Source organism: Protopterus annectens, chromosome 7.part0 (genome assembly GCF_019279795.1).
Source record: "Protopterus annectens isolate FY-2018-M chromosome 7.part0, PAN1.0, whole genome shotgun sequence".
NCBI lineage: Eukaryota > Metazoa > Chordata > Ceratodontiformes > Protopteridae > Protopterus > Protopterus annectens.
The window spans coordinates 774,812,627-774,839,476 of NC_056739.1; the positions used below are offsets into that span (position 1 = coordinate 774,812,627).

At 42.0% G+C, this 26,850-nt stretch overlaps 1 protein-coding gene across 2 annotated transcripts in view; it reads left to right on the forward strand.

Moving 5' to 3' along the window:
* Positions 1 to 533: 533 nt before the first annotated feature.
* The window catches only part of LOC122806682 (E3 ubiquitin-protein ligase RNF144A-like), a 157,181-nt gene continuing 130,864 nt past the window's right edge, over positions 534 to 26,850 (forward strand). For both annotated transcript variants that reach the window (XM_044077300.1, XM_044077301.1), the window contains exon 1: positions 534 to 707. In XM_044077300.1, the coding sequence (XP_043933235.1) occupies positions 644 to 707 (64 nt within the window). In that variant the 5' untranslated portion in view covers positions 534 to 643. The remainder of the gene's footprint in view (positions 708 to 26,850) is intronic.

Below are 26,850 nucleotides of genomic sequence, written 5' to 3' on the forward strand. Positions count from 1 at the left end.
TCAAAAATATACCCACTTATCTTAATGTTCATGGGTCTCCATTCTTTTATGTGCTAGGACAGAGTATACTGAACTGTAAACCTTTTATTTGTATCTTATTTAGCCAAGGTAGAGGATCAATCCATGCGGACCATTTTCAGACTCAGCCCATCATTGTCTGGTTAAGTGACTTGCAAAGATGGAAGCTTTGGGAATCAAACACTGGACCACATAAAAACAGCTTGTTAACTGATCACAGTCTTAACTCTCTGCATTGCCAGATAAATGTTGAATTGTTAATCATTTGCATAAAGGGTAAACATACTGGGAAAGAATTCTGTTGCAATATGAACATGATGATGGCTGCTTCACTTTAAAGTGATAAATTATAATTAGATGTGTAACGAGTACACCCATTTCCATACAAATACACCGTAAGACAACTCACACACACAGACATGCGTGCACATGCACGCTCCCAGGAAAACACTGTGCTTTCAGGAAACAGGAAGTTGTCTTGCAACTTGAAAGTGATAACAAAGGTAAACTCTGTGTAAGGGAACTTTTGAACAGTTTTAGTGCACGCATTTTGCTGCAGGCTCAAAGGACATTTTCATCAGGTCTTTTCAGAAAAAAAACTGTTAAATTTATCTGTGTCCTTTTGATGGATCTTGACGAGAAACAGTTAGCTGACTCCTTACAAGTCATGTGCAGCTCTGAAATTTCAGGTAAGTAATCTGTTCCTCTTTTTCTTTACTGAAGTGACGCAAATGAAAACATTCTCTTTCTCTGTGTATAGCTACTTCTGCTAATGAGATTGTGTTCAAAACAGGTAAGCAGAGCTGGGCTGAAAAGGCCCTCTGCCAATTTAACTAGCAGGATGGGAAGTGCATATGAAAAAGCTGATCATGGCTTCTGCAGCTTTTCTGTAGTTTTAAACCAAGGCCAGATCATGATTAACATCAGAAGTTTCCTCCCAAGTCAATCTGGTCTAGTAACTACAATACACGGTCACCATTCCAAACTGAATTTTTAGATAACAAAAGGCAGTGCTTGAACTGTAATGAAATATCATACCTTTCAACCACTTAGGGCAAGAAAAACATAAGTAATAAAGACCCCAAAATAAGGACATTTTAAATATCTCACTTATAAACTTAAAAAGTTAATAAAGTAACAAATTTTCAATTAGCATGAATTTTCTGAAGGGTATGAAGTCCGAAAATCAAAAGCCTGTTATTTTCTAACTTCCACCCTCATGTATTTAACAATCATTTCCCAGAAAACAAAACATTTATGAGGAACAGACCAAAAATATGAGGCAAAAATCTGAACAGTTGAGAGGTATGTAATATCCCTGCACTGCTTCTAGGGAAAAACATGTCTTAACAGGGGAGTCTGCAGTTGAAGTCAGGCCAACATTTTGTGGTAGCCACTTTACAACCCTTGTCTGTGACCCCTTTATCACTTTGAATACAGGTTTTGCACCATTTTAAAGAGATTCTGGTGAAATAATATCAAGATGTCTGCTCAGATGCCATTGGACTGGCCTGAGCTACTGATGGCCATAATCTGAATCTGGGTCAGAACTCAGATAGTTGTAGGGATAGCTGAGAAGGGATGCCCTAATCATACAAACCTAACAGCAGTAGGAGTGCATCTTCCATAATTGTAAAAAAAACTTTGAAATAGACTGACTGCCATCTCTTCCTTGTCATTCCTTGCATATATATTTCATGTTTCTATCCAGGTTAGCCTGACTAGGCTTTGAGCCTCTTTTCAGAGGAGACTCATAATGGTAGTATTACTGAGAAAGGGAAATTTGAAAAGGACACAGGGGAATTCCCACTACTTTTTTTTGATAAGTGCCATAAGATCTTTTACATCCACAGAAGCTACCATCAACTCAGGCAGGTGGGGCCTTGGTTTAAAACCTCATTTGAAGGACGGCACACTCAGGAGGGCCGGAATCCCTGTTATGCTGCATTGTAGTCTCATCTAGAACGTTGTGGTAATCCATATCAACAGTTCATGTCTAGGCAGAATATGAAAGAGGCACAACCATAGCTAATAAGATACCAGGAGGTGTACAAATACCTAGGCTGGGAATAAACTCAAAACCTTTGATCTTCTAGTATCAGAGGCAAGCATGCTACCTGTTGAGTTCTGTGCCAGGACTAGAGTTGGTCTGAAATTTCACTTATTTCATTTACTACTGTTAGCTGGCTCGTTCTGCCATGTAAAGATATATGTTCAGCAAAAGTTCTTATTAAATGTTATTATATTTCATTAGGCCCTTCCTGTTATCTTTATTACTGGTTATCCACTTACATTCATTTGTTTCTGTTCCTTGACTTTTTTTCCCTAATTTAAAACAAACCTTGTTACTACAGTTAAAAAGAACTGGATCTTGATAGACACTGTGTTGTTTAAATGTAGCAGCATTAATCGAGTTTCTTAATTTTATGTAACCTGAAATCTGGAAGATGCTGTTTTTCTGTTTAAAACATTTTGAGGCATATTTTCTTGAATAATGCTGCCAACCAGTATGCTGGAAAGCAATGGCTTCTTGTTGGATATGTTCTAATATTTTGGATTTTTCGAATATTTAATTTAGGATAAACCTTTTTAATCTTATTTTGTCTTGTACCAACTTTTCCTCCTGAAAATGCACATGAAGTTTTAATTTTGCTTGCACATTGTTAGATGCTGTTAATATCGCCACTTCTTTCAAGTATATATGCTGCAACATGTTTACAAAGTTTAAGCACATTATATGCATACTGGTTAAAATTATTTGTCCTGAGATATAAATGTGACTGTAGCCAGCCAGTAGGGGGAAGAATGGGTCAAAAGGTGAAGACAAGGGCTTGATAGTCTGGGAGGGGATGGCCTCAGGGCCAAGATCTAATAATAATATAGGTGTTTATTATGTGAATGCTTGTAGTCTTGACAAGAAGTTTAATGAGTTACAAATTAAGGCCTACTTAAACACTTACAAAATTACTGTAATGAATTGCATCAATCTTCATTATTATTGCTGCCTGCTAAATTGCAAATTTGAAAGTTTATGCTCTGAGCCAAAGGGCAGAGGCATGACCATATTTATTTATAAATATTTAAGGGCCAGAAATGCTTAGTCAAGTGTGGTACTGAAGACACTGGCTATATAGAAACTGATGTCACAGGAAGAAGGGATACTTTCAGAATCATGTTGTCATAGGATCCTAAGACGAAATCTAGAACAACGGGAGAAATGTTATCTTCTCTTGTGGAGAATGTGTATTTCTGGAAATGATGGATAAGAATAATTTTACTCGTTTAGTTAAGTTTCGAACTTGAGGACACAGCTTACTTTATTTTATTTTGTTAACCAAACAAGGCTGCCATTATCACATCTAGGCAATTCAGACCATATTGTCATAGATTCTGTTACACCAGGAACTAAACAGTGCCATTCTAAAAGTCAGAAGTATATTATTTATTATTTATTTATTTATATTTGTTGACCGGGAGTGTCCGACTGGACGTAGGTCCATTTTCAGCAGTGGCCCGGGGAGAAAAGCTCCACAGTTAAAATAAACAGACAGTAGTTACATTGGATTACATATTGATTAACAATTTACATAGCAATTAATTACAACATATTTACAGATGAAGAACATAGTACATCAGTAGACAACTAGAATCTTTACCTGTGAAGTACATAACAGACATTAACAAATGTTACAATAAGAAGTTCCTGCTGTATAATAAGTACTAGGCTTATGAGCATTTCAGCTTGCTATAATCAAGGTAGTTAGTGGAGTGGAAAGAAAGGTAGTGGTTGGATGGGGTGGGTGATATTAGAGTGGGAGTTGCAAGGACATAGCCAGCATGTTTTTAGGTGCGCTTTTAGTAAAGTTTTGAAGTGGGTGCATGATGGTACAGAGGTAATTGTGGGTGGGAGGGAGTTCCATAATTTGGCTATGGTGTAAGAGAATAGTGCTTCACCAGCAGAGTTATTGGCTTTAGTGATCTGCAAGTGATTTTTGTTGCTGGATCTTAGTGGTCTGGTGGTGTGATAGGGTTGGAGTAGATTCTGGAGGGATGGGACATTCAGTGGATGGTTTACTAGTTTGTGGGCGAGTGAGAGTTGATACCATTGAAGGAGGTGAGGGAGTTCAAGCCAGCCCAGTTCAGCAGGTGAGAGACAGTGGTGACTATGGTAGGATGCCCCTGTGGTGAATTTGGCAATTTTGTTGTAACAGGTCTCTAGCTTGTTTAGATCCATTGCCTTAGGTTAGTATATACTGGAGAGGCATAAAGTAGGGTGGACATAAGGTGGGAATTTGCTATTGAAATCTTTGTTGCTTTGGTGAGAAGTTGCTTATTTCTGTATAACACTCCTAGTTTTTTTGTGGACTTTTTTATGGTAATGGATATCTGAATGTCAAATTTTAGTTTATTGTCTATTTCCACTCTGAGTAATTTGGTGTGTTCAGTTGGGTATATAGTGGTGTTGTCTTTTGCTGTGATGTTAAAGAGAGAGTTGTTTTGAGTATGTTTGGTGGGTTGGAAGATGAGTAGCTTAGTTTTGTTTGGGTTGAGTATTAATTGAGCATTGGATAACCAAGTTTCAACAGAGGAAAAGGCTTCCTGTGTGACTTTTTGCAGTTTGGGTAGGGACTGGGCTGAGCAGATGATGGTTGAGTCATCTGCATATTGTATGAGTGTGCCATGTTTGGTGGCAGAGGCTAGATTATTGGTGAAAACAGAGAAGAGTAGGGGTCCAAGGATGGATCCTTGGGGAACCCCTATGGAGACAGGTAGTTGGGGAGATATGTCATTCTGCCATACAACGGATTGCTGGCGGTCAGACAGGTAACTCTGAAACCAGTTGGTGACTGATTGTGAGAAGGATAGGTTATTGAGGACAGAGATAAGTTGTTTCTGTGGGACCATGTCAAATGCTTTAGATATGTCTAGGAAAGTAGCAGAGGAGAGATAGCCATTGTTTTTATGCTGAAGGATAGTGTTAGTAAAGGAGAGTAAGGCAGTGGTGGTGCTATGGTTTGGTCAGAAACCATGCTGAGTATTGGAAAGGAGGTTGTTAGTAAGGAGGTAGTCTGAGACCTGAGAGTGTATGCATCTCTCTAGTATTTTAGAGAGTGGAGAGAGAATAGCTATGGGGCGGTAATTGGTTAGTTCTGTGGAGGTTCCGCCTTTGTGGAGGGGAATTATATGTGAAACTTTCAACAGTGTGGGAACGTAACTTTCTGACAGAGATTGGTTAATCAAGATGGATACTGGGTAGGCCAGAGTATCAGCTGCGATTTGTAGGTATTCACTTGGGAGTATTAAAGACTTAAAAATACTGTAAATGTAACTTGGGCTGATGTCTATACCAGGATTTGCATGAATATATGGTATCACTCAAGAGTTTATGCAAAACTTTCTTGCATGAATTTGAGGTGTGTACTCAGAATGTATATAGTAATAAAAATGCCTTGCCACTGTGGTGGCATTCAAAACTTAAGCCATTAGTGAATAGAAGAATACATGTAGGTATAGCCCATAAAGACAGTTCGGGTTTATGGCTAGTATAAGAATTTATAATTAAATTTATAAATGCAGCCATGTAATTAAGGTAGGCTATAGTAATATCTAAATCAAAGTATAATGAATATATGGCAACATTTCCTAACAACAAGAAACTATGTTATAAATATATTAATTATCAGAATCTCAGTAACTCCAAAGTTGACCCTTGAGTTCTGAAAACTCACTGGTTAGTGATCCTAAGCTAAAGGGCAAAATATTTAAAGACTGCTCTTCTGACATAGTTTCATCCATTTGTCTTCTTGTTCCATTAGTTGGGTTGGTTGATGTTAGCCTGGTTAATTGTTCTAATATTTCTTAACAGTCAGAAAGGATGCTTGATGTATGGAGGTTGATAATTTGTGTGCTCCTTTAGGGATGCATTACTACACATGTCTATTGGTAGACCTGCCTAATTTGTTTAACCCTTTCTTGTAGTTCTGATCAGTGTCATTACTCTGAGAAGTCACAAATGTTGTCCCCATACATGAACAAGGATGATCGGGTATAGTTCAGAATAATCACCCTATGAGAAACATTTTTTTTTTTGGTAAATGTTTAAGAGATGCTTGATGTCATTTTTAATAGGTGAGCCTGCTTTTGGCCATGAATCAGATGTAAGCCAATATAGATTCGTAGCAGAAAAAAAGAAGTTATGTTCTTACCATAATGTTCCATCTGTGTTGTTCATCTTCATTCATTCATTACTGATGGGTGTCAGTTCTGTCTTAGGAACTGAGCCGGCCTTGTAGCAAGCTCATGTCAGTCAAAAAACTCTTGAGGTAAGCTTTTACCCACAGTGCCCTTCTCCCTGTTACCTCAGATCAAGTTTGCCCAGTATTAGTAAAGCAGAGGCTGTCTCTGAGCAGAAACCCTAAAGTAGGAGTAAGACCCAATTCGATCCCCCAGGAGCCTCTGGAGGGGGAAGGAGGGTGGGATGCAATGAATGAATGAAGATGAACAACACAGATGGAACGTTATGATAAGAACATAACTTCTTTATCTGATGTTGTTAATCTTCATTCATTCCTTACTGATGGGACAGAGTCCTTAGCTACCTTTAGTCCTGGGAGGCCCTTATGGAAGGATGTTCCTGAGTACCATTGAACCAAAAGATGCTCTTCCCCTGGAGGCCAAATCCAATTTGTAATGAGTGATAAAGGTGTGAGGGGTAGCCGAAGTTTCAGATGCACAAATATCATTCAATGAAGCCTTTGCATGAAAAGCAACAGAAGTTGCTACTGACCTGGTAGAATGTGCTCTGACTTTGCTTGGTAGAGAAATTTTATTTCATTGGTAAATCCAGGATATACAGTTTCTCAACCACTTGGACAAAGTTACTTTTGAGACAGGGTTTCTCAATTTCGGGCCTGAATAGGACACGAATAGCTGGTCTGATTTACATACTGACTTTGTTCTGTCCAGGTAAAAAATGTAACTGTCTATGAACATCCAGCAAATGAAGACAGTACTCTGCTTTGTTTGAACAGTTGGGGAAAAAGACTGGAAGGTCAATCATTTGGTTAATTGTCAAGTCTGAGATAACCTTGGGCAGAAAGGAAGGATTAGTCTGGACTGATACTCTGTCCTTATGAAATACCATATAAGGACGTTTAATACACAAAGCCTGAAGCTCTGAAATGCGTCTGGCTGATGTGACAGCTATCAAAAATAGAGATTTCCAGGACAGGAACTTAAGGTCGCAAGTGGAAGCAGGTTCAAAAGGTGACTGTGTCAGAGATTGTAGTACTAGTTTTAAATTCCAAGGTTCAATGGGTTCCCTGAAGGGTGGCCTAATACGCAAGGCACCTTTTAAGAAAGTTTTGCAGAGATGATGGGAGATTAGCGATGAGTCTCGAAACCCATTATGGAAGTTTGAGATAGCAGCTAAGTGTACTCGGATGGTTCAGACTGCTGCTCCTGAATGGAGAAGACTTGATAAATAATCCAAAAACCACACTAACAGGAGCTGAACAAGGATCTAATTGTCTTTGTCTGGACCAAATAAAGAACCTCTTTCACTTGCTGAGATAGATTTTCCTGGTGGATTGTTTATGTGGAGCCAGAAGGATATTATGCACTGGGGAGGTAAGGTTATTCTGCCTGGCAATTACCTGAAGTGGAGAAACCAAGCTGTCAGCTTGAGACTGGAGATATTTGGGTGAGTCAACCCTTGTGGGTGTGAGATCAGTTCTCGAGTTGGATCCAGAATCCATGGTTGATATCCTAGGCGAGGCCAGAGGAAGGGAAACCAAATTTGTCATGGCCAGTAAGGGGCAATGAGGATTATTCTGCTTCTCAGATGACGGGCTTCCTTTAGAACTTGTGGAATCAGGGGAAAGGGAGGAAAAGCATAAAGAAGTCCCGTGGGCCAATCATGAATCAGAGCATCCCTCTGGGACTCCCCCATGGGGGAATTAGGGCAAAGTAGCTGCTGCATTTGTGGTTTGCTGGAGAGGCGAATAGATTGCAACAAGGCTGGCCCCAGTGGTTGAAGATCTTCACTGCCATAATAGGATAGAGGGACCACTCATGAGGCAGTAGGATGCATCTGCTCAGCTTGTCTGCAATAATGTTGGAACTCCTGGGAATATGCATTGCAATTAGAAAGCGGTTGGAAGCTACCGCCCATTGTCAAATTCTCATGGCTTCTCGACACAACGGGTAGGACTTGGTTCCCCCTTGTTTGTTGATGTACCAGACTACTGACATGTTGTCCCTGACAGAAGGATGGATTGAAATGCTTGCAACACAAGAAGCACTGCCCTCAGTTCTAGGACATTGATATGCAGGTGGGCCTCTATGTCTGACCAAGTGGCTTGGACCATCTTCCCCTGGTAAACCCCCCCCCCACCTTATCAGGGAAGTGTCCATAGTCACTGTGGCCTTGGGCTGTTGTGGGTGAAAGGGGAGACTCCATTGTTGTCCATCTGGCTTCATCCACCACATTAAATCACTCTTGCATCACTGAGTTATTCATATTTGAAAGGACAAGGGATGTGGTAAGGTGTACCATTATGTTAGAAGGAGCCATTGGAGAATTCTCATGTGTAGTCTTTCCAAGGGCACTATAGTAATTGACGCTGCCATGGAACCCAGCAGTTGAAGGATTGTTTGAGCTGGGACTAGATTTTGACAGCGAATCCACCCAGATATGGGATCTTATCCTGTGTAGTCTGTGGCCCGGGAGAGAAACTTGGCAAGCATTTGTGTTGAAAATCACTCTGCTAAATTCTAAGGATTGAGAGGGAAACAGGTTGCACTTTCCCCAGTTTATTGGATTCTGCTAGTTCAAGTGTGTAGTTTAGTGCTATCTCCAGTAGGCGCTTGGTAGGGGCAGTGAGGAGCCAGTTGTCTAGATATGGAAACACCTGGAATCCTTGTAATCTCAAGTGAGCTGTTACCACTGCCATCAACTTGGTGCACACTCTGAGGGCTGTAGAGAGTCTGAAGGGCAGCACACGGAATTGAAAGTGATTGGCCCCTAGCCGGAAGTGAAGAAATCTTCTGGAACGCTTGTCCACTTTTATGTGGTAAGATGCATCCTGAAGATCTATTGAGCACATCCAATCATCTTTCTCCAAGAAAGGGAGGATAGACTGAATCGTGACCATCTGGAATTTTTCTTGTTTGACAAATTTGTTTAGGATGCTGAGATCCAGTATTGGTCTCCAGTCCCCTGTCTTCTTTGGCACTAAAAAAATCTTGAGTAGAATCCAGATCCTATCTGGTCTGGTGGGACTGTCTGGATGACTCTTTTTTGAAGCACCTTTTAAGTTTCTAGTGCTGCTGTTTCCCTTTGACTAGTTGGAACATCAGGAATTAGACTTGGTGACTTTGGGTAAAGATTGATTGTGACATGGTATCCTCTGGTTATGATCTGTTGCACCCATAAATCCATTGCTATTGTTAGCCAGACAGAAAGGTGTAAGGAAAAATGTCCCCCGACTGCTTCTGGAGGAAAGCAATCAGGCTGCTACTCAGGAGTGCTGATAGGGTTGTCCAGAGAAAGAATCTTGGCAGCCCTGGTTACGCAGACCACCTCTGCCCCTGTAGGACACCTTCTAGATGAGTTACCTCCCGTGCCCCGGAGAGTATACTCGCCACGTGTCATGGAAAGGACCCTGTGATTTCTTGTGCTACATATTTCCACTCCTCTGGTTCCTAGAGTATGGATGCTGAGGAGTGGAAAAATGGACGCCCATGCCAGACAGGGTCTTGCCGTCCTTTTCACACCTGGCCAATGTATCTTTCACTTTTGGGCCAAAAAGAGAAGAAGCTTCCACTGGAGTGTTACGAAAAGAAGACTTAAAAGGGTCTGCAAAGTCACAAAGGTGCATCCAGGCATGACGTCTCATGACAACACCTGAACCCGCTACTCTGGCTGCTCCTTCAGTGACATGAGAAATCAGACACATGGAAAAGTTGGATATGGATTCCAGGGTAGCTAACTGCAAGGCGACTTTGTCGTGGACCTTGTCAGAAACAGCTCTTGCTATGGTTTTGGACAGTTTTGCAACTAAGTCTCTCTGAAGCCTGGTGAAGTGTGCCAGATAATTCAAAGACCTAACAGCAAAGGTCGATGATGCAAAAACTCACTTCCCTAACCTGTCCACCACCCGAGACTCCCTGTTTGGGGGGTGGACAGTCTGGGTCTCCTCAGCCAGTTCCTTTTTCGTTGCAGCCTCCACTACCATCGCGTCTGCTGGAAGACCCATGGACCAGTGTAGGTGCTGCTCAGGAGGAGGACATAAAATTTTGTCTGGCCTCCATGGGATCAGTTCAATGGTATCTGGACTCTTCCATGCATGCTGCACAATGAGATGAACAAACTCATCTGCAGGCGGGGTCGCCCAGGAAGTAGTGGGTCGAGCACGAAAAGCCTGCAGGAACACAGACTCCTCGGAGGAGGGATTGTTGTGTTTCTAGTCACCTCTCTGCTTCAGTATGTCAAGGATGTCTCCAAATGAGACATCATCAGGGGGTGACTGTGGGGACCCCTCCCCTTCATCATAGTCCATGTCCTCAGTGAGAGACTCCTCAGGTGAATGCACGTGCTTCCTCTTGCACATCCTCTTGCACAGTACCTCTTCAGTGGGAGCTTCTGAAGAGGACTCACCTTGTGGTAGGGTATCCTGAGGCTCTTGTGCTTGATGTCCTGAAGCAGTGGCTTGTGTCAGCTGCAGCTCAAAGGAAGGACATATCTGGGGTTTCAATGCTGACAGCCTGCCTGCAGAGGCAAGGGCCCTCTCCATCACTTGGAAAGCTGGCCCTCCAGAAGTGGGATGGGAGTCCAGAACCAAGAAGGACAACCTTGGAACTGGGGTCACACCCTGCTCTGATGAACCCGATCCCAAGGATGGAGCCTCAGGGGGACTCGGTACCAACAGTGGTCCTGGAACCATGGCAGACGGCACCGTAGAAAAACCTGGAGCCATACCAGGTGCCAAGGAGCCTGCAGTCCAGTCCTGAACCTGAGGATGGCCTGGCTCTGAGTGAGTTGAAGGCCAAAGGGATGACTTCAGAGCCACAGTGAGATCCACTAGTGGCACCAAAGGTGTGAAAACTGAGAAAGGCATTGGTGCCAAGTACTTTGAAGCCTGCAAAGAGGTCAAAGGAGGAGAATAAGCTGGAGTCCATGGAGATAGATTCCCAAGTCCGAAACTGAATGGGGTCTTAGAAGGTGTAGCAATTCCTCTGGCTGTCAGCAGCTGGTCCACAAGACGCACCATGTCCAGTTACGAGAGGCTCCTGGTCGATCTAGTGGATATCCCCGATGGGGACTCTGGCTGTTCTAAAAAAGGGGTAAATTGCTGCCCAACAAAAAGATCCACTGAATGGGAGTACTGAGTCTGTGCAGTATGATCTACTGGCACCAATGTCTTGAGTTTAGAGACCTTTGTAGCAGAGGTGTTCAAACTTGGAAGAGATACTTTGGCCAAGCTCGGTGCTGTGGCTGTAGTAGGTGCCATGGTCAGTGTGGAAGTCAAAATTTGCAGTTTAGGCTGGGTGGGTGCTGTAGACATTGTCGGTGCCAGAATAGGTGCTGACAATAAAATTATTGTTGATGGTACTGAAGACGGTGCCTTAGAAGCTGGTTTCGGCTCTGGAGCAGAGGGTGTCATTTTTGGAAATGTTGGTCTTGGTTCCTCCTTCCTATCACCGGAGGGTGAAGAATGAACAGAATGTGGTCTCTTTTTATGCTCTTTCTGATCTTTTCTGGGAGGCAGTGAGACCTCTGACGCAGAGATAGCCTCTGAGAAGGGCATCTTAAGGAGGCCCTTCAGAATCAACTTGTTTCTCCTTTCATTAAGGGTTTGAGAACTGAACCCCTGGTAAATTGTACTAGGAGGCTGTACAGAAAGATGGAGAACTTCCAAACAATAGACACATGAAAGCTGAGTATCACTGTTAGGCATCTTGTGACTACACTTGTCGCACTGCTTAAAGCCTGAAGCTCCTTTTTCCTCTGCCATCATACCACAATTCAACTATCCAATAATACCAAAAATGGTAGAGGAAACATTTTTTTTTTTTGGAGAAGAAAACTAAATAGAAGAAAGGAATACCAGCAATGGCATTGAAGGATTATCACAAAGGGCAAAGGGAAAGGGCCGTACCAACAATGGTACTTGAGATTACCGTAAGGTATTTGAGGAAAAAGAAACTGGAAAGATACTCAAAAGTGGGTAAAGACTAGTGATGGGTTAAAGAAGGGAGTTTAGAATGAAAATTAGGACAAACAATTTAAGAAAAACTCTTTTATATGCAAAAATTTAAGTACTTAGCTGAGAGCTGGCTTGACAAGGTTTTACAGCTACGCAGCAGACAAGATCTGAGGTAACAGGTAGAAGAGCATTGTGGGTAAAAGCTTAGCTCGAGAGTTTTTTGGCTGGCATGAGCTTGTTACAAGGCCGACTGGGTTCCGAGGAAGGAACTGACAGCCATTAGTAAGGAATGAATAAAGATTAATAACATCAGATGTTTCTTTTAATTGGCCTGTTTGACTTTTATGGACCTGTTAGTGTAACTCTGGATATGGACTGGAGTGTGTCTGTGGTGTACCTCTGCCTTAAGCCTAAGACCATGCCTTTCAAAAAGTGACCATGTAGAACCTCCTACAAAAGAGAGTCAGTCCATACATAAAGAGATGGATCCTGCAATAGGTAAAAGCTAGTTATTATTGTCCAGACATAAGGTAGTCAGTTCAGTAGTACCTTAGAACACAATTTTGGGCCCTATACTGCTTAGTATTAGGTTTCCCTTACTTCCAGTATCCAGTCTGCATTGGGTATCTAAGTACGTAGATAATACAAAAATTGGGTTCCGTTGTGCTTCCAGTGATAACATAAAACCACTGGATTCTATTTGTATGTTTCAGCATGATTACTGATCAGGGATTAACTCTATGGATACTAATAAATAGAAAGTGTTGCAGTTTGGAACCATAAGAGCTAAATAATAAACAATGCTGTAATCCAGGTTACGTGGGGTATTAAAGATAGTATAGTTGTGTACCATAATGACAGGTGTCATTCTTCGGTGTATATTACGTTATCAAATTTTTAAACGTTCGAACATCATATGGTCAAAGCCATATGATCAAACTTTTAAAAGTTCATAGGTTCATAGGTTCATAGGTTCATACTAGGCTATCTGCCCAAGGGCATTTATAAGCCTAGCCCATAGTTATGTGGCTTTCGCCACCCCTTTAGTTTGAATAAAAACTATGCCTATCATTTTTCTGTGCCTCTGTCAAGCAGTGACACTGAAGTAATCCCTGGGGTATATCTGCGATCTCCCATCCATTGGTCAAGATTCCTCTTGAACAAGGCCAGCGAGGTGCTCTGCCTCACATGTACCGGGATTTTGTTCCACAGCATAGGGAGTCTCTGGGTGATGAATCTGTCCCTCCAGCACGTTCTATTTATAACCATGTCAAGGTTTAAGTCTCCCGCCTATGTGGTTCTGAGGGATCTAGATTTTTTGCGGTGAAGCATATTCATCAAATCTGGGTTTGACATGGCCTTATATGTCAGGCACAGGTCACCTCTGAGCAAGCGGTATGAGACTGAATAAAGCTGGAGTTCTTTCAGTCGGGCAGCATAAGACATATTTTTGAGACCCTTTATCCTTTTGGTGAGGAACTTTTGGGGCCTTTCAAGCTGCATCAGGTGTCTGGTCAGATACATTCGAACGGGCATTGTACTCAATCATAGGTCTAATGAGTGATGAGTACAGGGGACGATGACCTCCCTTGATCTAGATGTGAATCCCTTCATGATCAGGTGGGCGATATAGAAGGTTTTCCTAACTACTTTAGCAACATGAGTGTCAAACGAAGACTACTGTCAACTTGGGTCCCCAGATCCCTGATGACTTTTCTGTGCTCAGTGGATTGTCACCTATATGGTAGCTAGGGGTAACCTTGTTTTTCCCGAAGGGTATGACTATGCATTTTTGGCGTTTAACTTCAGGCCATGGCTCTGGCACCAGTTATCCGTTTCTGTGAGGCCCTTCTGGAGGATATCTGTGTCAGATGTGTTTTCGACTATGGCCCAGTTTGCAGTCATCTGCAAACTTTGTCAGCCATAACCCTCCTGTGTTTGCTTGTACTTCAGAAAAGTAGATGCCGAACAAGAGTGGACCCAGGACTGAGCCCTGTGGGACACCACTTGTGACAGGCTTTGAGTCTGACATGGCTCCAGCAACTCTGACCCTGTGGGTTCTGTCGCTTAGCCAGTTTGCAACCCATCTTGTGATGTATGGGTTTACATTCAAGCTGATGAGTTTTTCGATGATACCTGAGTGGGGTATTGTGTCGAAGGCCTTTGCTAGGTCGAGGTAGGCTGTATGGACTGCCTTTCCCTCATCAATGGCCTTGGTGACTGTCTCGAAAAAGTCAACCAAGTTTAAGAGGCAGGATCTGCCTTTGACAAAGCCAAACTGGGTTGGATCCAAAGTCTGCAAGTTCCCTATGTCTTTATTTATGAGTTCCATTATGATCCTCTCCATGGCTTTGCAGATAAGGCTTGTCAAGCTAATGGGGCGGTAATTTCCAGGGTCTGTGGAGGCACCGCCCTTATGAAGTGGGACCACAGTCGCCGTGCGCCACTCCTTGGGTACGTATCCTGAGGTGAGGCTAAGATTAAACAGCTGTCCTAACTGTGGGTTTAATTCCTCATTGAGTTCATGAAGCACACAGCCGGGGACACCATCCGGTCCCATGGATGCTGTGTTTTTGCCTTAGTGAGGGCAGTTCTCACCTGGGCGTTGGAGATGTTTGGGGGCTACAATTCTCTGGAATAGATATCTCTCCTTTTGGGGGGGGGGAGAAGTTTGCACTGAACCTGTCAGCCAGTATGTTAGCAATGTGTGTAGGTTCAGTAATTTTCACATCATTTTGAACTAATTCTGAGCATATCTGGGAGTTTCCTCCTAGGTTTCTAACATAGCTAAAGAAGGCCTTATGATTGTCTTAAGAGTCCTTGGCGATTTTTCTCTCAAAATTTGCCTTGGATGATTTTATGAGAGCTCTTAGTTTTTTACTTATAATGATCAAAGGTGTCTTACCTTTCAAGGATTTTGCTCTATCTTGTAGTAGCTTCCTCCTTTTGTTGTAGAGCTTGTTTATGGCTGGGGTCCACCAGACTGGACGCTTGCCTTTGGTACAGAGAGTCTTAGTTTTGTTTGGGATTGCCTGATCCATGCAGTCCTGTAGGTGCTGGTAGAAGGCATTTGTAAGTGATTCAGCGGTTTGAGTAATGTTTACCACTGGCTCAGGGGCCTTAAAGGAGACCACACTAGTTTTTAGAAGTGTGAAATCGGCTTTTGAGAAGTTTTTCACTGTGGTCTTTTTTTGTTTCAGGTGGGGGCGGGATGAGGACCTCCAGCGAGATTAGTTTATGATCTGATCTCACCAGTGAGGGGTATACTTCCGGTGTTGAACATTTTGATCCCATGTTCGTGATGATGAGATCAAGTATGTTTTCACCTCTTGTGGGGATGGTGACTAGTTGTTCCATGGCATTTGAGTTTATGAACTCCAGGAATCTTTGGGTTAGAGTGTTCGGGCTTGAGTAGTGTTCCCAGTCTATATTAGGGTAGTTGAAGTCACCTAGTATGATGGTGTTTGGATATACATTTATCCCCTCCAATGTTTTCAGGAAGGCCATGTGAGGTTCCTGAGTTTGAGAGGGTGGCCTGTAACATGCTACAAATTGCAGAGCAGTCTTGCCTATGGTTAATTGCACCTGGATGGTCTCAGATGCATCGTGCGTTGCCACCAACCTTGAGGTGTGGGTGTCCTTTATGAATATGGACACCCCCCCTCCTTTCTTGGTGTTGTCCGGATTTTGGGGCCGGAACGTATGATATGAGGCATACATGCGACGGTGGATTTTTACGGTGCTGAGTTGCCAGCCCAACGCCCAACCTTCAAAGAAGGCACACTAGGTGACTTCAACTACTCTGAGTTCGAAAAGCTAAAAAGAAAAATTAACAGAAAAAACCTACCTGACCGTTTTAAGCAGGGTGGCAAGCTCCCCCACACCCCCCGGTCTTTAAATATACCAACTCTGAGATTGAACTACAGTGCATGAAAAGGAAATCTTCCCATTCTGCACTGTATGGAGATCTCTGTTGAAACATTCAAACTTTTAAAAGTTTGATCATATGGTGTCGACCATATGACGTTCGAACTTTTAACAGTTCGATTACGTAATATACACCCTTCCTTCCCTTCTATGTTGCAGTATTCTTTACATGAGGGATTCCCTGCTGAGGATGACCTGATGTCCAGCTAGTATATCAAAACCTTTTACTACTGCAAGCACATGAGACGTCGCATGTATGCCATTAGCGAATGTAGGCCATTAAAGCAACGTCTGGACATACAATCCTCAGAACTGAATGCCCCAGAAGGAATGCCAGTCTAAGGAACAAAAGGAGGTGAAGCACACATCCAGTAAGAAAAACAAAAACCAGGGGAAGGAGGGAAGTAGGGATAGAATACTGCAACATAGATGAGAAGGACATCTATTGGTATGGTAATATTTAATATAACTAACCACGATGGTGAAGCGGTTGGCATTGTCACCTCACAGCAAGAGGTTCTCCCATTCGATTCTTGGCTAGAGCACCTTCTGTGTGGAGTCTGCATGTCCTCCCTGCAGTTGAGTGATGTTTAAAGACATGCAGGTAGGTGTGTGCATGAATGGGTGTGCCTTCTTTGAAGGTTGGGCATTGGGCTGGCAACTCAGCACCGTAAAAATCCACTGCCAATCATTAGTGGACCGGAGTTCCACTGTGGCAACGTCTAACTGGGAAAAACTGAAAGATATTTTATGTCCTTCTATTCTAATGTTGCAGTATTCTTTACATGAGAGAGAGTACCAAAGCACAGGACGAAACTTGGGAGGAGGAAGGACCAGAAGAGCATTCTAGAAAGCCAGCTCTGGATCTGGAAATGCCATCCAAATTGTAATGTTTGGTAAAGGTATGTACAGAAGTCCAGGAAACTGCTTCAAGAATGGAGTTAGTGTCCAAAGCTTTGAAGAAAGCACCAGAAGAAGCCACAGCCCTAGTAGAGGGAGCCTTAAAAGAATAAGGAAGGCTCTTATCATGAAAAACATAACAAAAGGAAATAGCCTTAAACAGCCAAGAAGAAATAGTCTGCTTGGAGACAGGCAATCCCAGAGTTCTGGGATGAAAAGAAATAAAAAGCTGATCAGACTTCGTGAAAGCTTTATTCTTATCCAAATAAAATGTTGAGTTGTCTATGTACATCCAAGGTGTGTAAAACCTTCTCCCTAGTAGATTGTGGAGGAGGGAAAAAAGTGGGCAAATGAATAGATTGGTTAAGAGACAGCTCATTCACAACCTCAGGCATAAAATAAGGGTTAGTACGCAAAGACACCCTATCCTTGTGAAACACCAGAAAATGAGGAAAAGCCATAAAGGCTTGAAGATCAGACACCCTTCTGGCAAAAGTCAAGGCTAACAGCAGAACAGTCTTCCAAGTATAATGCTGCATGGAGGCTGTGGTTGCAGGTTCAAAAGGAGCCACAGTCAACTTTTCCATAACAAAATAAGATCCCAAGGAGGAAGAATAGGTTTCCTATGAGGTCTCATGTGAAGGATGCCTTTAAGGAATAATTTAACCTCCAATCTGGAAGCCAAAGGAGGAGATGAAGGCAGACAGGCAGAAACAGCTGACAAGTGGGCCTTAATAGAAGAATAGGCCAAACTAGTCTTGAGCAATTCACACATATAAGAAAGAACCACTGGAACATCCACATCCAGTGGATCCTGAGTTTGTGAAAGACGCCAGATAGAAAACCTCTTCCATTTGGATTAATAGTATTTTCCGGTATTGGGTTTCCTGGCCTCCTGCAGAACCCTAAGCACATCCTTACAGAACAGGTGTCCAAAAGGAATCAGAACCCTATCACCCACAGAGTCAGATGCAGAGTTGCCACATGTGGATGGATAAGAGATCCTTTGTCTTGTGTGAGAAGGTCCACCCTGTGAGGTAACTTGCGGTGATTGCCATTGGCTAAATGCAAAAGAAGAGTGAACCAATTCTGTATTAGCCAAAAGGGAGTGACCAGCAAGATTTTTGGTTTGTCCTGCTGAATGTTGAGCAGGACCTTCTGAATGAGAGAAAAGGGGGGATGTATAAAGAAACATCAATAGGGCGTCCACCTTCCAAACCAGAGGGCCTGGGACTCTGGTTTAAAATTGAGGAAGTTGTCTGTTCAGACTGGAGGCAAAGAGATCTACTTGAGGAATAACCCACTGGTTGACAATGCACAGAAACTCATCCCTGTGAAGCATTCATTTGTGGGATTGAGTCATGGACCTGCTCAGAGTGTTTGCCACAAAAGTCTGACTGGAACAGATGTACACTGCCTGAAGAGTTACATGGTACTGAACTGCCAGGTCCCATGTCATGAGAGCTAACTGCACTGAAGGTAAGATTTCGCGCCCCCCCCCCCCCCCCATTTGTTTACATACCCAAGGACTGTGATGTTGTCTGTAAACAGTTTGACAAGACCTGGATGGAAAAGAGGATGAAAGACCTGAAGATTTCGCAGAATTGCCCTCATCTCTTTGATATTGATGTGCTCCTTCCTTTGAGAAGGGGACCAAAGGCCCTGTACCTTCATGGAAGCAAAGTTTGCCCCCCAGCCTATGTTGGAGGCATCTGTAAACAGCTCGAGTGGGAATAGGAGGATGCAAAGGGAGACCTGGTTCAGAGACATCTGATGAATCCACCAATGAAGCTCCTTCTTTAGGCAAGGAAAAAGAGGAACTATGAATCCAGTGGATGTGCATGCTGCATCCAGATTGATTTTAGGTACCACTGAAACTTCCTCATTTGACGTCTGGCCAGAGGTAAATACTTACCTTTCTATTGCAGAGACTTAAATAACTCAGCAGCTGCAGAACCATACAAGGTATTATTATCTAGAGCAGCATCTGTTAACTTTGCTTTAATGCCATCTGGTAGTGGTTGAGGCCTCATCCAAGAGTATCTTCTCAGAACAGAACCAAATGCAGCCACATGGCAGGTGCTTCTGCTGCATCATAGCTGCATTTAATAGAATGGCGTGCTACCCTTTGAGGAACCTGCAAGTACAGAAAAAGCATAATCCTTTCCCTCAGAATCTGGAAGCTCAGAGACTGCTTGAGTGGCCATGGACAGGAGGGCCAAAACATATCTGGTCATATGGGTTTGATAGTTAATAGCATGAAAGGCTAGGGTAGCAGAAGTGTAGATCCTCTTACACAACCTTTCTATATTCCTACTGTCCTTATCAGAAGGAATAAAGGTAGTGGATGGCAGTAATCTAGAGGGTTTATCTGAAGCCACAAAGACCAGCGCAGGATCAGCAGAGGTGCACTTAAAAAGAAACATGCTATCCTCTGCAACCTTATAGAAGTGGTCTGGCTTCCTAGGGGGAGGGGGTTGTGAATCTGGAGTTTTTGATACTAAAGAAAAAACATCCAAAAAAGCAGCAGAACAGGAGGGACAGCAGAAGGAGAAGTGGACTCCATTTGTAAGAGGTCATAATATCTCTTCTGCACATCTGAAACCTGCGAGCAATCCCACTTAAAGAATTCCCTTAACAATAGTTTCCCCAAAAGTCATCTCCTCAACTGGAGATTCTGTACAATTAGATTCTTCTTTTTCTGGAGAAGCATACTCCAAAGGGGAAGGAATCTGGCTGGAATAAGCTAGAGATTCATCCCCTGAGGAACCTCCTCCTCTGAATAATCCTGTTCTCTAACCCTCATTGGGGAGAGGAAGTTAAAGTACGTGGTGGAACAGAGAGACCTGAAGGAGGCTTAAGGGCCATAAGGGCACTAAATAAGCCTTGGTTGAAGGTATGTCACTCAGACTGAGCATCTGTGGGTGCAGAAAGATGCTTGTTTTTTTGTTTCTTTTTAGGTTGTACATCTGCTTTGTCAGAAGAGGAAGGGACTGATGTTGGGCTAAACTCTATAATAATAGAAGGTACTTCCTCCCTAGCTAGAAATTTAAATAACAAGTCTCGTTTCCCCCTGACCATCTGATATGGACATCTGCAGGGCCTAGGAGGATGTGGTTGTGTTTAGATCCCTGGCAACTTCCAAACTAGTTCCTGCTGATGAATCCAAACCTAAGTCTGGACAGATCTCTGGGCCTTCACTGGCCTCAAGAGAGGCATCCAAATAAGGAGACACAGTCAAAGAGTGAAGCCTAGGCTTTTTGGCCTTTCTCTTCAAAGACAATTCACCCAAAAGCCCATACATACTCTGCATAACATCTTTCACCAAGCTCTTAAGAAGATGGTTTTGTAAGTAAATTGCTAAGGAGGAAAGCCAACTCCATGAGGTTTTAGGGACAAACATCTTGCAAATAGAGCAAGACATATGGTTGTGACTAAGCCCTAAACAAAAGAGACACTGCTTATGACTATCCTTATGTGGAATTTGTCTCCCACTCTGGCATTTGCCTTTCCTGGATGACTGAGAAAACAGTAGCAAAAAAGCAAAAACCCCAACTGGGTAATTATCTGAAGATGAATTCACCAGCAAGTAACTCGGGCAAGCAGACTGACAATCAAAAATGGTGTTCGGACTGGCAGCAGAGAAGTTCTGAGGACTGTACGTCTGGATGTCACTTTTATGGTCTACGTTCACTAGTGGCATACATGCAACATCTCATGTACTCACAGTAATAAAAGGCTTTGGTATACTGACTGGACATTGGGTCATCCTTGGCAGGGAATCCCTCATGTAAAGAATACTGCAACATTAGAACAGAAGGACATCATAGGATTCTTATTAATAATAAACTTTTATGGAAAATAATGCTACCACGACCCAAAATACTAGCATGAATGTAAGTCTCTAATATTCAGAAAAATATCTAATATAATGACATGTCACTCCAGGAGAGATGTGTTGTTGTTGCTTGACAATGTACTGAGGAAATTTACTAGAAGGATTTCAGCTTGTAAGGAGATAGATTACACGGAGCATCTTGTCATTTTTAGGTTGGCACAGCATCTTTTACAGGGTATGAGGGGAAGATTATATTTAGGTTAACATGATTAGTTCTTAGGATTTTGTTAGGATTGGCATTAAATGAAAATGTAAGATCACTGCGGGACAGTAGTATCACTTACTGTCTTACTATTGTTAAAATCAGTAGAAGGCACAGATTTATGTTCTTTTCTAATTTCAAATGTTGGAATAAGCTCCCGTTGGGTTTAGGTGTTGAGTTTCATTGTCTAGGTTTAAAAAGGCTGGATCTTCAGGTTGGTTTTGAGGCTTTTTCAACAAATGCATGAGAGTTTATGATCCATGTTAGCTAAGTTTCAAAACAGAAACCAAGAAAGTGATTTTTTTTCATAAGTTATGCTGCTGCTTAGAAGTAAGAACAACACTAAGGAAATGAAGTCAAGGAAAGCAGCAGGATGAGATACAGTCACAGCAGATATGATCAAGATGTTGGGTGAGATAGGGGAGAAATGGCTGCTGAGGGTACTCATACATTTTGGAGAGAAATACCTATCGTAGATGACTAGAGAATAGCTGAAACTATGTCAGAAGAGTAGAACTGTGTACAAGAACAAAGGGGACATTCACAACTGTGGGCAGTGTAGAGATATCAAACTCCTATCACACTGTATGAAAATTCTGGACAGGGTGATTAATAAATGAATGCACACAGCAGTAGAACGTAAGATGGGAGATGAGTAGTTCAGATTCAGAGCAGGATGCAGCACAACTGATCTGATGTTTGCTGTGAGAAAGATATTTTAGAAGAAACTAGAGATGAGGAAAGAGTCCAACTGGGCATTTCTAGACTTGGAGAAAACATATGACAGGATCCCAAGAAAGCTGATTTGGGCTGTCCTCCAGTGGTTCAGAGTCTCAGAAGCATTGGTAGAATTAGTGCAGACTATGTACAAGGACCCAATGACTCAAGTGCGAACAGTGTTTGGACTTACACAGGGGCTTATGGGGGAAAAGGCATGCATCAGGGTTCAGCTCTGAGCCCACTGCTATTTATACTGGTAATGGACTACATCAGCAAACAGGTTGGAGGGGATAGATCAACAAAGCTGCTGTATGCAGATGACGTGCCATTACAGGCAGTGTCTGAGCAAGAACTTCAGAGAAAGATATGGGAATGGAATGCAAAACTGAAGGCATGTGGGATGAAATTGAATACAGATAAGGCTGTTGAAATGGCAGAAAATGGGGAAAATTAGAAGAAGCTGAAAACTGTGATAGAAGGGAAAATAGTGGAATGGGTTAATACCTTCAAGTATCTGGGAAAGGCGGTGGAGGAGAAGGGAAGGCTGAATGAGGAGGTCAAAGCTGGAATCAGAGTGGGCTACAGCCAGCTGGCACAGACTGTCAGGTGTAATGTATGACAGAATAATGTGATAGAAGCTGAAAAGTAAGGAGTAGAAAACAGTGGTGTGACCAGTACTACTATATGGTACAGAAACCTGGGCAGTAAAGGCAGAGCAGTTGAGGAAGCTGGAGGTGATGGAGATTAAGTGCCTGAGATGGGTGGTAGGATGTACACTATGGGACAGATGAAGAAATGAGGACATTAGAGCAAAAGCCAAAGTAGCTCCAAATGCAGAGAAGGTCAAAGAGAACAGATTATGGTGGTTCAGGCACATGTGCAGAAAAGTAGAAGACAATCTGGTGATGAAGATTTGGGACAGGAAAGAAGAAGGCAAAAAGAAATAGGGCATCCAGCAAAAAAATCGATAGCTTGTGTGAGACAAGACCTGTAACAGTCAGGCATGACTGTCAAAGAAGGTAGGAATGTAGCACTGAATTGAGAGACATGGCGACAGTTGACACGGCCCTCTGACAAAAAATGGGATTGATAAGGATGAAATGATGCTACTGCTTGGGATATTTGTTTTGGCATTGCAAGTTTTCTCCTTAAGTACCAGTCTATTCAGTCTGTAGGGTCAGATGTATTTATCTAGGTATTTTTATACACATTAGACAGTGGGTTACTGACACATTCCTGGGTCAACTAGAAGAGTCATGTCAATAAAGTGGTCCAGGACAGTTAGCACTTCTGCTCTCAGTGGTTAGCTTAAAGGGTACACAGCCCTACCCACCCTGCATGCAGGCATTCATTGAGGCTGGTTCTACTAAGAGGAGTGACTATTAGTGAATGGACCTACCCTAAGCCCAAAGACAGGACCACCCCTCACTTTCCCACAGTCTGATCTGGCCTCTGCTGATTCTCAGTTCCAGCTGTTGTCATAGCCCAGACTACAGAATGCCATGTCCACATATTCTCCAACCCCCCCCCCCGGCAAAGGCAAGCAGGTGCATGCCTTTCAATTTCTTTCCTTGCTCCTTCCAGTCCTAACCTATATCAGAGCTGCTAATTGAACCCAGATTACCTGGTTATAGTCAGGGATTTATTTCCTTATGCCATGTAGCAGGATGAAACTATTAAACTGATTCTTCTGATTGTCCACTTCCCTGGATTTCAACCATGGGCTCATTCTATCCTGCCTTCCTGAAATTTTGCATGAATTATTCAACAATAGAGATAAATTTTTTGGGCATAAGATTGCAGCAGGATGTAGGGGATTTTAAAACCACACTCCACAGGGAAGATTGTTGGAAGAATAGCCTGTTAGCAAGGGATAGTATGCATCCCCGATATACTTTCAAAAATATTATCAAGGGCCAGTTGGGCAGAGTCTCAAGACTATGTATAGAGGAGAAGAATTTTGCAATGAAAATGGAACAACTGAAAGGTAATTTTATTCAGAGGGGCTATGAGGAGCAAAATGTGGAACAGACCTTTGCCAGACACAAGACTTACAGGCAGGATAGAATGAGCCCATGGTTGAAATCCAGGGAAGTGGACAATCAGAAGAATTTAAATAAGAAGTTACAGAACAAGGGCTTAAGATGTATGCTTACTTATAGTAACAATATACATGGGGGTCTGTGAAAAAATTAGGAACAACTGGAAGATCTTAGCCTCTGATGAGAAGATGAGCGCAATAGCTGGCACTCAGCCATCCTTTGGTTTTAGGAGAAACAAGACCCTGAAAGACCTGTTGGATCATGAGGGTAGTGCTGTTCATAGACATACAGTGGAAAGGAACGGGACTAGACCCTGTGGTTCCTGCAAGACGTGATGTTATATTAATCCACATACTGACTTTATTCACCCTAGCACAGGAAGAAATTATCATTTCGAAGTAAATGCTAATTGTAGATCTTTGAATGCTATCTATTTGGCTACTTGTCAATCTTGTAATTATTATATAGGAAAAACAAATTGTAAGCTAAAAACAAGGATTTTGAATCATCTGTCAGCCATAAGGCTGAAGAATAAACACAATGCTCTTTTTAGACACATTTCAGCATTTGCAGGACATCATTTTAAGTTTATGGTTATTAGGTCTATAATGAAAGGGAACAGAGGGGACGATATAGTAAATAAAACTGAACTAGAGGAAACTAGGTGGATCATAGAATTGACAGCCCATAGGTTTCCTGGCCTCAATGATGTCATTCCTTTTAAGCCCACCCTTAAAAAAAGGTGGGTTCTGTATTGAATTGTGATTGGTTGTCAAGGATTTTAAATACTTGTTTATATATATATATATATATATATATATATATATATATATATATATATATGTGTGTGTGTTTGTGTGTGCGTGTGTATGTGTGTTTGTATCAAACAACAGCAACAGCCTGGGACAACAAACAATACTGAATTCTAAATATTGTAGCTGGTTTGGAAATATTTGTTTGATTTATTAATATGCGGTAATAAATAATCTTAATCAATATTCCTGTGTTATGGAAAAATACTGTTATATTTTGTTTTCATATATTCAAAATGTACTTATTTTGATTAGGGAAAAGTATATCTGTGTCCCTTGCACAACTTCTTCAAATGCACAACTCACACTATAAATTCCTTTGAATAATCTCTTTTCGTGAAAAACCTGCTTCTCCAGTTTTATTATGTTTATTGATGTGTACAAGCACCCTATGGTGGCAACCCTAGTGTGCTCCCAAGTTCAAGGCTGCCCCTGCCTTCTTTAAGCAGTTATACTGTCTCATACACTTTTGGGGAGAATAAAACGCTAACATAACTTGTTCTAAAGTTAGAGTTATTTGGTTGTTTTTATTTGCTTTATTTACACAACCTGCTTCTACAGTCAGTTCAGCACTTCTGTTACTTTTTTCCTCCCTGTCCAAGCCACTGCTTGGAAATAGTGAATTTCACCTACAGTTCATGGATGTTTGGAGTTATATTATATTGTACCTGCATAACAGGCATTGAGTAAAGACATGCCAGCCAATTAAAGAGGCTTCAAAATGTTTACTACTCAAAGGTGCACTGCTGGTAGGTGTGCTTACACATATCAGATCTGTACCTGTGTACATAATTTCAGTATGCTGAGAAATTAGTCAGAAGGAGTACTGACTGCTGGGAAGACCTGATATGAATGGAGGAACTGTCTTCGTGTGTATATGTGTGTGTGTGTGTGTGTGTGTGTGTGTGTGTGTGTGTGTGTGTGTGTGTGTGTGTGCGCGTGTGTGTGTGTGTGCGTGTGTGCGTATGTGTGTGTGTGTGTGCGTGCATGTGTGTACATGCATGTGTGTGTGTGTGTGTGTGTGTGTGTGTGTTTGCGTGCATGTGTGTACATGCATGTGTGTGTAGGTGAACTAAGGAAGGAGTACAACACCGAATGAAAACTTGTATAAGGAGTAGTGTGGGTTAAAGTGAGGCAGACAGAAGGGCTAAATACTGAAGTAAATGGAGGGCATTATAAAAAAAAAAATACAACAGCAGATAAGGGAATGATGCAGGATATATATAGAATATAAAGGGGCCACTTTATGCATGGATGTCAGCCTAAGGTGATGTGTGTGAAATGACTGACGTATATCATGGCTTTCACTTAATGCATCGATGTCAGTACCTTGTGCCATGGTTTCTTCATTGCAGGCCACATGCCACTATCCCTGATAAATCAGTGCTGTCAGTCAGGTTAAATTACTGCATATGTATATGTTTTGCTGATTAGCATATGTTCTGCACCAGTAAACTTCACCACTGCTTTCTCAGGACACTTTTGTGAAAAATGACAGATGGATGTAAGCCACAGGGAAAAGCCCCAAGAGTATTTTGTTTTCGAAATCTCAATACAATTGAAAGAATGCAAAAAATTCTTGTTTTTCGTACTATTACTGGATAAACACAAAAGTACTTTTGCCTTTGGTGTCACACTTATAGTTTTGAAATACAAAGCATTTGCATTTTGTACCTCACGCATATAAAGTAAAACGATGTTTTTCAGATTTTACATAGAAAACACTAAGCTACTGCTTTTAGTTTTTGCTTTCCTGTAACTTCTAATTTGGAGTCAGTATGTCTACAATTTAACTATCAACATCTGTTAAGCTTCATGGTAACTTTTTTGAAAACTGTAAGGTTTGGATCAAAAACTCCAGGCTGTATTCTAGTGCAACTGTAATTGAAGAAACTAACTAAAACTCAGTAGGTAATCTTCCTAGATATCAGAAGCTACAAATTATTTAACTTAAAGCCTCAAAGAAGAAGAAAGAAAAGTTAAGTCTGCAGAAATATGAAAGAAATTGCAAGCATACTGTACACTAAAGAAAAATCTTCAAAGTATATATAAGGAATTTATCCTTTACCCGTAGACAAGTGGATAGGAAAATTACAGATAATTACTTACTAGAGCTAGAGAC